We start from the raw sequence: 16,289 nt of genomic DNA on the forward strand, positions 1-16,289 counted from the left end.
AACATCCATTATCTCATAGCTGCAAAATTAAAGAAATAGAAACAAAATTTTTTTCTTGCAAATGAAATCAATCTTAGGATTTACTCTTAATGAATTTCATTCACATATAACATATAGCTGTTTTTAAATAGATTTATGATGTTTATATCACTCGTACTTATCTCTTAGTTGGAAGTACCTTTTGACTGCCTTCATCTAATTCTGCCTCCCTACCCCCTGCCTTAACTACAAATCTGATCTCTTTTTTTATGAGTTAGTTTTTGAAGTGTAATTGATCTACATAACTCTTCCTTAGTTGGGGTTACACAGTATTTCTATACAGTTTAAAATGATCACCTAAATCTAGTTATAATGTATCAGCATATAAAGATTTACATAGTTATTGATTATATTCCCCACACTCTACATTTCATATCTGTGACTCATTGATTTTACAGGTGGAAGTTTGTATCTCTTCATCTCCCTCACCTGTTTGTTTCCTCCAAGATTGCCTTAATTTTGAGCTAATCTTGTTCTCTTGGAAAGGGAATAAAAACCTGGAGCAAGTATCAGGAAGCTATGGCTTGTAGACCAAATCTGGCCCACTGCCTATTTATGTAAATAAAGTTTTATTTGAACACAACCATGCTTATTTGTTTTCATTGTGTCTATGGTTGCTTTCCTGCTGCAACAACCAGAGGTGTGTAGTTGCAGCAGTGACGATATGGCTGGCCATAAAGCCTAAAATACATATCTACCATCTGGCTCTTTGCATAAAAATTTTGCTACTACTAACCTAAGGTATAGGATATCCTTGTCTTTTTTTGGAGATAAGTGCAAGATGATGGTGAATGAATCTGGTCTAAAACTGCAAAGTGTAGAGATGTTAATAGGTACTTTTCAACACAAGGATTCCATTTTCAATAACTTTTTAAAAATTAAATATATCTCTTCACAGGCTTCCTCAGACCCTTTAATTTATTACCATGCATTGGGAATCTTGAGGAATGAAGGCAGTAGTTAGCATTTCAGAAATATAACTGATTGAGAATTTTGCTTGAAGCACTTCACAGGTCCACTCTTCCTCAGAACAGACATTGATTAGACAGTGAAATACTTAGGATAATGGGTGTGTGTGTGTGTGTGTATGTGTGTGTGTGTGTTAGGGATAAACGGGTGTGATTGCCAATTCAGATTGGTTCAGTTCAGTTGCTCAGTTGTGTCTGACTCTTTGCGACCCCATGGACTGCAGCATGCCTGGCCTCCCTGTCCATCACCAGCTCCCGGTTAACAAAACCTAAAAGTCTTAGATTTAGTAAAACTAAATATAGGGTTGAGCTTTTGGCTAATTACCTACTGGGTTTTTTTTTTATTTTTTTGTATTTTAGTTTTTGATTCATGGTTGTGCTATTTGTAACTTCTGCATTTATGACCTCTTGACTAGTGGATATTGGGTAAAACCTTGAATGTGGTTCAGTTATATTTTTTGCTTTAAATTTTCTGAACTTGGAAGACTTTGATGGTCTAGTGGTATTATCTCGTAAAATTAATTCGTTTGTAACCTTGCATATTTTTTGTGTTTCAGAACTTAAATAAACAGTCCTTTGACCTCGCAAAAGTCCTGTTGAAAAGGACAGTCCAGACTATCGAAGCATGTATTGCCAATGTAGGTATTTCTGCCTCTTGTTTCTGTGATTTTGTGGTTCTTAATCCATAAAGGTACGAATTTATTAGAACCCTTCACATAAAGGCTTATTCAGCCTGTAAACAGTTTCACCTGTTTAGAAGAAATATATAAGAGAACTGATATGTCCAAATGTAACCAAATGCAGCATAATTTTATAAGCTTATAGACATTGTTTTTAAATGGCACAAGATAGAGGGTGTTAGGTCTGAAATTCCCACCGTTTCTTCTGTTGCCTTTGTATTTTATCTCTTTATCTTCTGGCTATGCTGATCTTTTTCACTTTCTCCCTTCATCTTTGTCTGTGGCTGCCTATATAGTTCCTTCTTCATGTCTCTAAACCATTCTTCTGAACCTTTTTGGCTTTCCCTCTTAAATAGTTGTTAATAGAGTAGTAAGTTGTTTTTTTACTTTTGTGTGTGTTTTTTGTTTTTACTAAAAAGTCAATAAAGTAATTCTGAAAAGAAATTATAATTATAATTATTAATGTAACAAGTTCATTATTGAACATTGCTCAGACTCTTACCTGTTTTTTCACACTTTATATAAAACTTTAAATTGTTCATTTATGTTTCCATATCTTGACATCATTTTTTTTGACATTATCTTTTTATTTATGACAAGAATGATTGCAAGTGTTCCTTTGAATTCATATATAATTTACCTAATCATTTCCCTCTTGCCTTGCATTTAGGTTTTTTTCAGTGTTTTCTTTAGTACAGTCTTTGTGAATGTAGTATTTATTTACTATTGTAATTGTTTTCTACATATAAAAGTCTAAGTATATTAATTTAAATGTTATGAATTATTAGTATTATTTAATTTACTAAATACTTAAACATGGTTCAAAAAAGTTTTCTCAAGTATTATAAAAGTATATACAATGACTTTGTCTTTCTTCAGTCTCAAATATCTTTTTCTCACTTCTCAAAAATAGCCATCACCAATAGATTTTCATGTTGTTCCAGAATTATTCATATGTGTATGTGTAGTTTTAAATTTTGTTAAAACTCTTTTCCTTATTCTTTTCAAGTTCTTCACAATAAATATTAATATTTTCTAACCCTTAATATATGTTGTCTTTCAAGAGAAATTTATCATTTGATCATACTACCAAAAACATGCTCAGATCAGTTCCATACAATTGCCTCTGTAGCATTTTTCCGTTTTAAAAGTTTTTTTCTAATTTAATTTTGCTAGCAAGGAATGGAGATACCTTTTAATTTGTACTTTGGTATTATATTCTCTTTGTTTCTTCTTCCTAGAATGCTTTTAAATTATCACCTTTGTATCATCACCTTTTCCTTCTCTTTGTCCTCTGAGTTAAAATGTTTTTTACTTTCTGGGGGCTTTTTGGCTGCTCTGGGTGTTTGTTGCAGTGTTCAAGCTTTCTGTAGGTGCAGCAGATGGGCTGAGCTCATGGTTGTGGTATGTGGGCTTCTTGTTGCAGTGGCTTCTCTTGTTGTGGAGCACAGGCTGTAGGGTGCACGGGACCAGCAGTCAAGGCTCACAGGATCAGTAGTTGTGCCGTACGGGCTCAGTTGCTCCACAGCATGTGGAATCTTCCTGGACCAGGGATTGAACCCGTGACCCTGGCAGGCGATTCTTAGCACTCTACCACTGGGGAAGTCTCTTTCTGGGTATTTTTGGGAAAAAAAGCAACTTGTCCTCCACCTTCAGTTATTCTTTATTGCTACATTAATAGAGAAAGTATGTGTGTGTGCACACATGCTCAGTTGCTTAGTCGTGTCCAGCTCTGCGACCTCATGGACTATAGCCTGCCAGGCTCTTCTATCCATAAAATTTTCCAGGCAAGAGTATTGGAGTGGCATTTCCTACCTCGGGTTCTTCCCAACCCAGGGATCAAACACATGTCTCTTGAGTCTCCTGCACTGGCAGGTGAATTCTTTACCGCTGGGCTACTTCGGAAGCCCTAGTAAAGAAATTACTCAAACTTAAAAATCCAAAAGATTTAGGCATTTAAAATTTTTTGTCTGCTATTAAGAAATTTCTCTATAAAATCGTCTATAATGGATTAAATAAACTATTTAAATTGTTTTTTTAATAACAGTTGATTCCTAGAATTGTCATCCTAATTTGAAAGAAAGGTAACAACTCAATTACTTTTAAAATTTTTCATATAACAGTCATAATTTGATGATATTTGGAGATTTGTTCTGTTTTGGTGACTGTCCTATTATATATATTAGTAATTGAAACATCTGTTCTTTTTCATCTTCCTCACTTGTATATGGAATGCCTAATTATATAGTTTTCTTCTAACACATTTATAAAAAGCCAATCCAAGTTTTTAAATGAAATGGATATTTTATTTTTGTTTGTGTCTCCTTTAGTTTTTCAATCAAGTACTGGTGCTGGGAAGATCATCAGTAAGTGATTTGTCAGAACATGTATTTGATCTGATTCAGGAACTTTTTGCTATAGATCCCCATTTATTATTATCTGTCATGCCGCAGCTTGAATTCAAACTGAAGGTAGGACTGACTATAATTTCTAAGCTCTTTAACTTTTGAGAGAAACATATATGTTATATTGTTTTCCTTTAACTGTAAAAAAATAAAATGTGAGTTCAGTTTATCTTACATTTAGTTAACGTATACATTTTTTTTAATCATTCGAGTAAAACAAAGACTCTCATCTCAGTTATAAGAGAGTTTTTCATTGCAATTAAAATTATAATTTACTTAATTGTTAAATGCCTGATAAACACAGTGATACAAATAACAGATATAAAAAATGGAGTTATCCCCAAAGTGTATTAAATGTTATTAAATGATATATATTATTATATGTATGTATTTTAGAATGTCAAATGATATCAGACTCAGTACTCAAAGGATCTTGATTTTAACTATTTGACCCTTTCATAGTATAGATCAAGGACAAAAATTTTTACGTTATTATGACTTGTGTATATCTGGGCTTTTTTTTTTCCTTTTACTGTTGTTTTTTAAATAGCCAACTAAACAAATTCATAACTCCTCAAAAAATACAAAAATCTTAACACTCAGTCCTTTCTCCTTGTTCAACTTTAGAAAAGAACATCTTACATTTTGGTTGATATTCTGGAATTTTTGAAAGATTTTTTTTTAATATCCAGTATTTTATTTAATCCTTAAATTAGACTATGGTATATTTAGGACCAGCACTACAATTTTTATTTTTTAAGTTATGAAAAACATAAGATAAATTATTATGAAAAATTTAAGATGAATTATTTTGTCAATTTACACAGTTAAAATGTATTTGGGATTAGAACTCTGATTTCAAACTCTTAACAGGTATAAGATTTGTCTGTTTTGTTTTATGACAAGAATTTGCTGTTCACGTATGAAAGACATTTTACTAGGTTTCTCAGAAACTGTTGTACGAAAAACGTTACACAGAGAACAAAGTTTTGTTTTATTTTTTAATAATGGTTTATTTCAACAACAGTCTAAGAGTGGTTCCATACTAAATTATTTCTGTGTAAAAGGCATTAAAATATTTTCTCCCAGTCTGTATATAGAGTTTGAATGTGAAAGTCAAGCCTCTTTAATCCTTAAACAAGGCTGCTATAATAGACGGTGGGAATGGATTAGGAACTAGACTTCAGGATTTCAATGTGTAGGCTTAATGTAAACAGAATGAAGTTAAGCTACATTGGTTGTCCATACCTCATTCTTCTATAAGTTCATTTACTTACATCAGAAGTTACGAGCTGAATCTGGCCTCCCAAAAATGTTTTATTTGATAAATTTTATTTCAAAATGTCATGCAAAGAATTTTCTCTTTTTAAAAAGTTGATAACATTGAGTGGATAAATAAACTTTAAAATCAGACTTTGTTGAAAACTCCAGATTATACATGTTTGGCTAGAACTTGAGTAGTAGTACCTTAAATGGGTTATGAGCTTTTCTCTACCAGTTGTCCTCAGTTACTCTTCATCTTGTACCCTCTCTTCTTCATTGATACAAGTTGATGTTTTCATAGGCATACTTTAGGAGTAGGCGAACAAGAATTTTTTTAATAGATTTCTTAATTCCCTTTTTTAAAAAAAATTTAGCACCTTAGTTAATGTTATTTCTATATAGTCTCTTTTAATGCAATATTTATAACCCAAGGCCATTGATTTTTATGTTTTTCTGTATTCTTAGATAAATTTGTGCCTTTTTAAAACTTTATGTTGAACTAGTACTGTATCTAAATAATAGTAATAATGGAATATTTTATTGTTTTACAGCAAGTGCTATAAAATAAGAACCTATGTTCTTATTTGCTTCTGACTGTAACCCTAGCCTGTACCAGTATTACTTTTCTCATCCCAAGTGAAGAAACAGATTCAGAGTAGTTCAGATACTATCTATATGTAATTGTGTGTGTGTGCTTAATCATGTCCAGCTCTTTCCAACCCAATGGGCTGTAGCCCATCAGGCTCCTCTGTCTATGGTATTTTCCAGTCAAGAATACTGGAGCGGGTTGTCATTTCCTACTCTGAAGAGATCTTTCTGACCCCATACGTCGAACCTGTGTCTCTTGCATCTCCTTCATTGGCAGGAGGATTTTTTTTTTTTACCACTTCACCATCTAGGTAGCCCATGTGTATTTAATTAGAGTGCCCCTTTTTTGAGTCACCAGTATATGCTAAGCAGATAGTCTAGGAAGTTTTTTATGGCTGTGGTGATTTTCTGTAGGTGTATTTCTGAATCATAGCTACAACTTCTTTTTAGTTAAAAGTCCTCTAAAGACAAAAAAAAGTGTTTGAGAAAATGCTTCAGAATAACAGTTTGTTTGATTTTACTTTTTACACTGGGCCACTGTCTGCAGCTGTGTACACTACCCATTGCAGGTCCTCAGCGTGCTGTCACCCCCTTGTGTTTTACGGGGTGCTCTGATAGTTGAGTTACTTAGCATTGGCTATAGTTGTCAGAAAATTTGCCACATTTTACAGTATAATTTTTTCATGTTAGGCAGAGATAGGCAGGCATTTATATTTATTCCTTAATTTAAAACATTAATAAAACACAATCATAATTGCTTTGTTTTGGTTGGAGAAAATTTTTACAGAGAATATTGTTCTGAATTGCTTACTTTGTAATTAGAAACGGTAAGAGTTGGTTACCTTTTCCAACTAAGGTTGAAGAAAAATAAAAACTAGGTGGCCTTTTGAATTTCTTTTAGAAAGCCACTAATAAATTATCAATACAGAACTTCTGATTTTTATCCATTATTTTAATTAATACTTTATATATATATATTTGTATTCAAACAATATATTAGGTAATAGCTCAATGAGATAATTTTCACTTTGAGATAGATTACCAACATAGCTATATATCAGAGACACCAAATAGTTTTTGCACCAGAAAAAAAATTCCCTTCATTATCATCATATTCCAGTCTCACTCAAGGAACATATTTAAAAGTCAAAAAAGGCAGGGGGTGAGTGGTAAGTTTTCATTTAGTTTTATTTCAGTAGTTATATTACGTGGGTGTGAAATGTCACATGTGAAATAATCACCAAGCTACTGAAGTGGTCACTTTCAAGTAAAGTAAGATTTCCACTTCTTCTAGTGTTTGAATTTTAAGGGATAGATTGATTTTTCTTTAAAAAGAAAATAAATCATGTTAGCTAGTCAGTTGAACTTACAGAAGGCAGCACTGATCTGCATTGTAGTCACATTGCTTGAGAAAGACTTTGTCAAAGAAAAACATTTTTGTAGTTTTAAACCTTGAATTTTCATTTTTACCTGTTTGATAAGTGTGCCTATTTTTTATCCACAAAACCCCTATCTCTGAAAATTTTAAAGCATTCTTTAAAAAAATGTGATACCTCCTCTAGTCTTTCTTTTTTAACTTGCTATCTTTTCCCATGAATATCTATGTATTGACTTTCTGGTATTACTTTAGACACACTGTATTTGAACACTTTAAAAATTAGCAGTTGCTTTTTGTTACTGTATTTGAACACTTTAGAAATTAGCAATTGCTTTTGGTTATTGTCTTTATTTTCCTAGTGAGTGTGTGACTTTTAAAAAATTTCATGCACCATGTGGTTTTGGAATAATTCAATATATATTAATGTGACATCAGTAGTGAAATGAAGGACATTTTTATACTGTATATTGATTCAGGATAAGAAAATAGGCCCCTGTCAAAAACAAAGTTTTGCTTTTTTGTAGTGTTCAATTCACCTTTTTAGATCCTCGTAAGATTCATTGTCTTCTATTACAATGAGTTTTCCTGAATCATGACATTCTTCAGTATTTTTTGCTCCAGTCATGAGGGGATCATTGATTAAAACTTCATATACCAAAAAAAAAAAACTTCACATATCAAAACCTTAATTGATACAGGTTTATGTTGGAGATGAAATTGTAGGGCAGAAATTATTTGTAGGTCTTCTGTTCACAGAATTTTTTCTAGGACTCTTAGGGAATGTTAGAATTATATCATTATCTTCATATTTCTACAGCATCGGTGCAGATTGCAGCAAGCAAGCAGAGAAACAGGCATAAATTAACAGTTGAGAGGGAATGAAATAAGAGCAAAGGCCCTGATGATCTAACGTGGAATTAAATCAACTTCTGCATAGTAAATGAGAGAATATGATATTTTAAAGTTTTCATCATTATAAGCAAAAAGAGTGAAATTGCAGCTTCTTGGGACTATTGTGTGTTTTTTATTATAATCTGATGAATAAATCTCAGGCTTTATTTATTTTCTTTTTTCCCCTTAGAGCAATGATGGAGAAGAACGATTAGCTGTTGTTCGACTTTTAGCTAAATTGTTTGGTTCTAAAGATTCCGATTTAGCAACACAGAATCGTCCTCTGTGGCAGTGTTTTCTTGGACGGTAAGAGAACATACAATTCTGTGGACTCTTATGTTTTGGAGGCTAGTCAGTATGGCACACCTGATTAAAACCACATATATCAAACTTTGATATATGTTTGTTTAATACCAATGTTTTTGTCTCTCTTAGAGAGTAAACTGAAGAGGAATTTTTTATGAAGAAACTTTTTCTTATTTACCCACATAACAGGTTTTAATCTTTCTTGCGTGTGTAAAATAATGTCATTAGAATAAACATTTGAAGATCTGCAGAGTCTTAAACTTTTTAAATAAATCATGAGACTGAAGACGTCATGGTCCAGTCCATGCCGTATTTCACTCAAACAGTTTACTTATTTACTGGTGCTTATCCTTGAGATACGTAGCTTATCTGGTAGCCAGATGTGTTTTAAACAATTCGGTATTGTATAATTTTGAGATGGAAAGTAGCACTGCTCTATACTCAAAAGTTTTTAATGTTCCTTCTGAAGAACTTGGAATTATTGTGTTCTATTCAACTTGATGGTAAGGTTGGAAAATCTATGAAATTTATTAAATTGCTTTCTTGTGTTACATTTACATGTTTCTTTGCTTCAAACATTGATTAAAAAGTCAATTTTTATTATTAATATTCTAGAGAACATTTGAAATTCATCATTGTCTAATTCAACTGATTCAGGAAACAGGCTCCAAAATTTTTCTTAAAGTAAACTCACTATAATAATTGTTATAGTAACGCTATGTTAAATGCTAAAATAAAACAAATAAGAGACTTGCGTGGTGGTACAGTGGATAAGACTCCACCTCACAATACAAGGGACACGGGTTCAGTCCCTGGGCAGGGTGCTGAGATCCCATATGACAAAGAGCAGTTAAGCCCCCATGATGCAGTGAAGATCCTGTATGCCGCCACTGGGACCCAAGGAAGCCAAATAAATAGATCACATGTTATAACAAGCTGGAGATACTGACATAGTGATATCTTAAGTTATTTGCTCAGAACAGGCTATTTTGAAGGTCTTGAATATATTCTGACCATTTGATTGATTAAACTTGAATTTATAAGAATTTCGAGGGAATGAAACAGTTCTACTTGTCAGTACAGAGAGGAGTGTATCTGTCCTTGTGATTGACATTAGTATATATAGAAAAACATTGAAACAAAAATACAAGACTCCTTTTCACTTGCATAACTTATAAAAACTAAATCAACAGTAAGAGGCTTCTTCCACTGAAAATTTTACATTCACTGGTGTCCTCGTAATGGGTCTCTTATTCATGTAAACAAAGACGTATTTTTAGCATATCTGTTGTACTGGATTATTTCCCTTAATTATTTAGTAATAAGTGTTTTGATACTTGATCATGAATAGTAATATTCTCACTTTTCTCTGGCAATTAGAATATAAATCCTAAATGAAATATTTTATTAAAATATGACAGTTATCTGTGGATTAGAATGTAGGCAGCCATGGGTTATTAGGTGTTTATTAAATAACTTTAGTTTTATTGATTATTTACGAGATCACTTCAAAAATATAAATGTTTTCAATGTTTAAAATCACATTATCTATGATCAATTATATGCCAACAAAGCAGACAACCTAGAAGAAATGGACAAATTCCTAGAAACATATTGTTTCCCACGACTGAACCAGAAAGAAACAGAAAATATGTACAAATCAATGACCAGTAATGGAACTGTGTCAGTGATTATTACTGTTGTTTAGTCACTAAGTTGTGTCCAGCTCTTTGCGACCCCGTGGATTGCAGCATGCCAGGCTTACCTGTCTTTCACTTGCTTCTGGAGTTTGTTCAGGCTTGTGCCCATTGAGCCGGTGATGCTATCTAACCGTCTCATCCTCTGCCTCCCTCTTCTCCTTTGGTCTTCAGTCTTCCCCAGCAGCAGGGTCTTTTCCAATGAGTTAGGTCTTTGCATCACATGGCCAAAGTATTGGAGCTGCAGCTTCAGTCCTCCAGTGGAATATTCAGGGTCGATTGCCTTTAGGGTTGACTGATTTGATCTCCTTGGTGTCCAAGGGACTCTCAAGAGTCTTCTCCAGCAATACAGTTAGAAAGCGTAAACATCAGTTCTTTGGCACTCAGCCTTCTTTATGGTCCAACTCTCACATCCGTGCCTGACTACTGGAAAAACCATAGCTTTGACTATACAGACCTTTGTCAGCAAAGTGATATCTTTGCTTTTTAATATACTCTCTTATGTTTGTCATAGCTTTTCTTCCAAGGAGCAAGCGTCTTTTAATTTCATGGCTGCATTCACTATCTGCAGTCACTATTTTGGAGCCCAGGGAAATAAAATCTGTTACTGATTCTACTTTTTCCCCTTCTGTTTGCAGTGAAGTGATGGGACCAGGTACCAAGGTCTTAGTTTTTTGAATGCTAAGTTTTAAGCCAGCTTTTTCACTCTCCTCTTTTCACCCTCATCAGGAGGCTCTTTAGTTCCTCTTCGTTGTCTGCCATTAGAGTGGAATCATCTGCATATCTGAGGTTGTTGATATTTCTCCTGGTAATCTTGATCCAGCCTGTGCTGCATCCTGCCCAGCATTTTGCATGCTATACTCCACATATAAGTTAAATAAACTAGAGTAACAATATTATAGCCTTATCATAGTCCTTTCCCAATTTTAAACCAACTCCTTTTTCTGTGTCCAGTTGTAACTGTTGCTTCTTGACCTGCATACAGGTTTCTCAGGAGTCAGGAAAGGTGGTTTGGTATTTCCATCTCTTTAAGAATATTCCACAGTTGATTGTGATCCACACAGTCAAAGGCTTTAATATAGTCAATGAAGGAGAAATAGATGTTTTTCTGGAATTCCCTTGTTTTTTCTATGATCTAGTGAATGTTGGCAATTTGATCTCTGATTCCCCTGACTTTTCTAAACTCAGCTTGTACATCTGGAAGTTCTCTGTTCATGTACTGCTGAAACCTGGCTTGAAGGATTTTGAGCATTACCTTCAGTTCAGTTCAGTTCAGTCGCTCAGTCGTGTCTGACTCTGCAACCCCATGAGCATAACGTTACTTGTCTGCTAAATGAGCGTAATTGTCCAATAGTTTGAACATTATTTGGCACTGCCCTTCTCTGGGATTGGAATGAAAACTGACCTTTTCCAGTCCTGCGTCCACTGCTGAGTTTCCCAAATTTGCTGACATAGTGAGTGCAGCAATTTAACATCATCTTTAAGGATTTTAAAGAGCTCAGCTGGAATTCCATCACCTCCACTACCTTTATTTGTAGCAGTGCTTCCTATGGCTACTTGGCTTCACATTCCAGGATATCTGGCTCTAGGTGAGTGGCCACACTATCATGGTTATCCTGGTCATTAAGACAATTTTTGTAGAGTTCTTCTGTGTATTCTTGCCACCTCTTCTTAATATCTTCTGCCTCTGTTAGGTCCTAACTCACTATTGGCAGATGACATATAATACTACATAGAAAATCCTAAAGATGCCACCAGAAAACTATTAGAATTCATCAATGAATTTGAGTATGTTGTAGGATACAAAAATCAATAAACAGAAATCTTTGCATCTGAATACACTAACAATGAACTATCAGAAAAATTAAGAAAATAATCCCATTTACAGCCACATCATGGAGAATAGAATACCTCAAAATAAACCTACCTAAGGAGGCAAAAGACCTGTACTTGGGAAACTGTAAGATACTGATGAACCAAACTGAAGACAACACACAGAGTTGGAAAGATATACTTTGTCTGTGGATTGAAAGAGTTAATATTGTTAAAGGCAATCTACAGATTCAGGGCAATCCTTATCAAAATACCAATGGCCTTTTTCACAGAACTAGGATCAATAATTCTACTGAATGGGAGAAGGTATTTCCAAATAATATACATGATAAGTTGTTAATATCTAAAATATATAAATAGCTCATTCAAGTCAACATCAGAAAAGCAAGCAACTTGTTATAAAAATTGGAGAGGATCTCATACACATTTTTCCAAAGATGACATATGAAAAGATGCTCAACATCAGGGGATATTTGTACACCTTTGGCTAATTCATGTTGATGTATGATCGAAATCAAACCAATGTTGTAAACCGATCATCAATCAATTAAAAATAAATAGATATATTTTTTAGAAAGATGCTCAACATCACTAATCATCAAGGAAGTGCAAATCAAAACCATAATGAGATACCACCTCACACCTGTCAGAATGGCTGTTTTCAAAACTACTACAAATAACAAGTGTTGGCAGAGATGTGGAGGAAAGGGAGCCATTCTGCACTGTTGATGGCCGTGTAAATTGGTGCCACCACCATCGAAAACAGTCTGGAGGTTCCTCAGATAATTTAAAATGACACTGTCATGTGATCCAGGAATTACAGTCCTGGGTATTTACCTGAGGAAAACAGAAATGCTAATCAGAAAAGATAGATGCAGTAGCCCCATGTTCATCCCGGCATTGTTTATAATAGCCAAGACAGGAAAGCAGCCCGAGTGCCCAAACAGCACATCAGTGGATAAGGTTGATGTGGTATATACACACACGATGGAGTCTTACTCCTCCATAAAGAAAGACAGCTTACCATTTGGGACAACATGGATGAACCTAGAAAGAATTATGCTAAGGGTAACAAGTCAAACAGAGAAGGACAAATACTGTATGGTTTCACTTATATGTGAAATCTAAAAAAAATGATGAGATGGTTGGATGGCATCACCGACTCAATGGACTTGAGTTTGAGTAATCTCCGGGAGTTGGTGACGGACAGGGAGGCCTGGCGTGCTGCGGTTCGTGGGGCCACAAAATGCGGACACGACTGAGCGACTGAACTGAACTGAGTACTGGTGGCTCAGCAGTAAAGAATTTGCCTGCCCGTGCAGATACGGGCTGAACGCTGGGCCAGGAAGATCCCCTGAAGAAGAAAAGGCAGCCCGCTCCAGTGTTCTTACCTGGTTATCCCATGGACAGAGGAGCCTGGTGGACTGCAGTCAGTGGGGTGGCAAAGAATTGTCCGTGACTTAGCAACTAAACAGGAACAACAGAAAGCGCAGTTGCAGGTGGTTCCAGCCGCGTGAAACCTTTTTTGCCGTGAGGCGGTATGGCACATGTGTTTTGTGTAGTTATCTCCGGGTCTGCCCTGGCTTTCTACCTCACATTCTTCTAGCATTTTTCTCCTGTAAACTTTTCTCAGATAGATGTTGTGCATTAAGAATATTTATTTTTTGTTTGTCTTGTGGCATAATTTTAAGCTACAAATTTTTGGCTCTTCAACATGCATAGTTTGGGTTGGGGGATGTTTTATACTGTTTTGTTTTAGCATGGTGAAAATCCTGTTGTAAACAAATATCGTTGTGAAATTATATATTTTTTTATTTTATATTCTTCCTTCAGAATGATGTAACTGTCATTTTAATAACCAGCATATTTTCTAATCAGTAACCATTTTTTTAATAGGTATTTATGTACTGTTGATGTACCTTATTTGAAAATAGTTATTTTGCCTTACAACTAATATTTAGCCATCTTTTTCTGTATAGATTTAATGACATTCATGTTCCAGTGAGATTAGAAAGTGTGAAATTTGCCAGTCACTGTTTAATGAATCACCCAGATTTAGCAAAGGATCTCACAGGTAAGGTGGCTGGTCTATTGAAATATGAATGCAATCACACAAATATATTTTAGATGTGGCCTTTGACTTTAAGTTTGGTTTCTGAATAGGTTTCACTCTGGCACTGTTTCAGGTCTCTAACAGTCATGGACTAGTGAGTGATTTCATGTTTATACAATAAAATTAAATTAGAAATCTTCACATTGTAATCCTTTGGAATTTTTTGGAATCACAGTTTAAAGAAGTAGACTCTTCCTTGTGAGTTCCAATTTGGGCACAAATCATCATATCTCTGTGATAATTAAGTATAGTAACATGTCTAAAAATAAGTAGATAAGTGATCTCTTCTGAAATAGATGAGTAGAATGTCTCATTCTTCACTTGAAATAAAGCGTTTAAACCTACTTATTTGGTTGTAACAAATAAATAGCTTCTATCAGAATACTTGGGCTCCAGGCTCAGTGTAAGGAGGCTCAGCAGTGAAGAGCCTGCCTGCAGTGCAGGAGACTCATGTTGGATCCTGGGCCAGGAAGGTCCCCTGGAGGAGGACATGTCAGGCCACCCCAGTGTTCTCGGAAATGCCGTGGACAGGGGAGCCCGGCAGGCTGCTCCTCATGGGGTTGCAGGAGTCTGACTCAGCTTAGTGACTGCACCACCACAATCAAATACTGTTTCCCAGGCTGCCGTGGTGGCTCAGTGGTAAGGCATCCGCATGCCAGTGCAGGAGACACGGGTCGATCCCTGACCAGGAAGACCCCACATGCCACAGAACAGCTGAGCTTGTGTGCCGCAACTACCAAGCCTGTCTCCAGAGCCTGGGACCCGTAACTACTGAGTCCACGCACCCTGTAGCTCATGCTCCACAACAGGAGAAGCTCCCACAATGAGATCTCAAGAACTGCAATTAGAAAGTAGCCCCTGCTTGCACAACTAGAGAGTACCCTCTGCTTGGGCAACTAGGGAACAGCCTGCACAGCAACAAAGACCCAGCACAAACAAAAATAAACTTTTTACCAAATTTTTATCAGTTTTTCCAAAAATAAACAAAGTGTTTGCCAGAAAGAGAGGAAATAACTTTGTTCGTATCATAATTATCTAGGATTTTTTTTAGAGGTCATAGAATGTTATTTTATATTGTGCAATGCTATAAGAATTTTTATTGTATTTTTTTTCGAGTCTTTTAATATGTATTGTATAAATCAGGTGCTGCTTTGATTTCAAATCAGGTACTGATTTAACTTTTCCATAATAGTTGATATAAAATATTATTTGTTAAGATGTAACTCTTCAGTAACAAGTAGTATGATATAGTTCATTTTGTTATTATGTAATGGCCACCTCAAAAATTAAATGATTTTAATTTATGCCTCATTTTACAGTTGTTCCAGTATATAGACATAAAAGCATTAGGGTTTGTTTTTTTTTTTTTGTCATTGTGAACATAATGAATATTATAGCTTACATTTAGCTTAATTTTTTCTGTTTCAGAATATTTGAAAGTTCGATCCCATGATCCAGAAGAAGCTATTCGTCATGATGTTATTGTTACTATAATAACTGCTGCCAAAAGAGACCTTGCCTTAGTGAATGATCAGCTACTTGGCTTTGTAAGAGAAAGAACACTGGATAAACGGGTAAAACCTGAGGAATTTTATTCTTTTGTAATTTACTATGTTTACATTGTTAGCAAAATACAATAGAAATTATTTTATATTTAAAGTTGTCTTGAAAGTCAATACAATACCAAATATAAAGAGCTCAGAATTTATGTATTTCTGGCAAATTTTTCATTATTTTTACAAACGAATACATTGGATTCTCTAGCTTTTCATATCTTAGGTATGGGTTTTTTAGCTCACCTTTACAAAACGAGCAGCAAAATTAAAGTTTTGTTTTACCTTTTCACTTACATGATGAGTTTCAGAAGAATAGTGATCATCATCATTTGTTTCCTTTATACTTAGCATTTGCAGAAATACCTGTCTTGGAATATCATACTTCCTGTGAAAGTGGTGTTTCCATATTGCTATGCTAAGCTTAGAGCTAAAATGATGTTTAGTCATTATTCTTTGTGTAATTTCCTGTATGTGGATGCAATTAAAAATGTGGGTTGATAAAAGTAGTACTAAGAACAGTAATAGTTGCTAAGAAATAGTGTCAACTATAAGAGACATATAGGCATGGCAGG

At 34.7% G+C, this 16,289-nt stretch overlaps 1 protein-coding gene across 3 annotated transcripts in view; it reads left to right on the forward strand.

Moving 5' to 3' along the window:
* The window catches only part of PDS5A (PDS5 cohesin associated factor A), a 119,927-nt gene that overhangs the window by 46,437 nt on the left and 57,201 nt on the right, over nucleotides 1–16,289 (forward strand). For all 3 annotated transcript variants that reach the window (XM_043438533.1, XM_043438532.1, XM_043438534.1), the window contains exons 7-11: nucleotides 1,565–1,645; nucleotides 4,018–4,158; nucleotides 8,403–8,518; nucleotides 14,028–14,122; nucleotides 15,590–15,735. In XM_043438533.1, the coding sequence (XP_043294468.1) occupies nucleotides 1,565–1,645; nucleotides 4,018–4,158; nucleotides 8,403–8,518; nucleotides 14,028–14,122; nucleotides 15,590–15,735 (579 nt within the window). The remainder of the gene's footprint in view (nucleotides 1–1,564; nucleotides 1,646–4,017; nucleotides 4,159–8,402; nucleotides 8,519–14,027; nucleotides 14,123–15,589; nucleotides 15,736–16,289) is intronic.

Source organism: Cervus canadensis, chromosome 19, assembly GCF_019320065.1.
Source record: "Cervus canadensis isolate Bull #8, Minnesota chromosome 19, ASM1932006v1, whole genome shotgun sequence".
Classification (NCBI taxonomy): domain Eukaryota; kingdom Metazoa; phylum Chordata; class Mammalia; order Artiodactyla; family Cervidae; genus Cervus; species Cervus canadensis.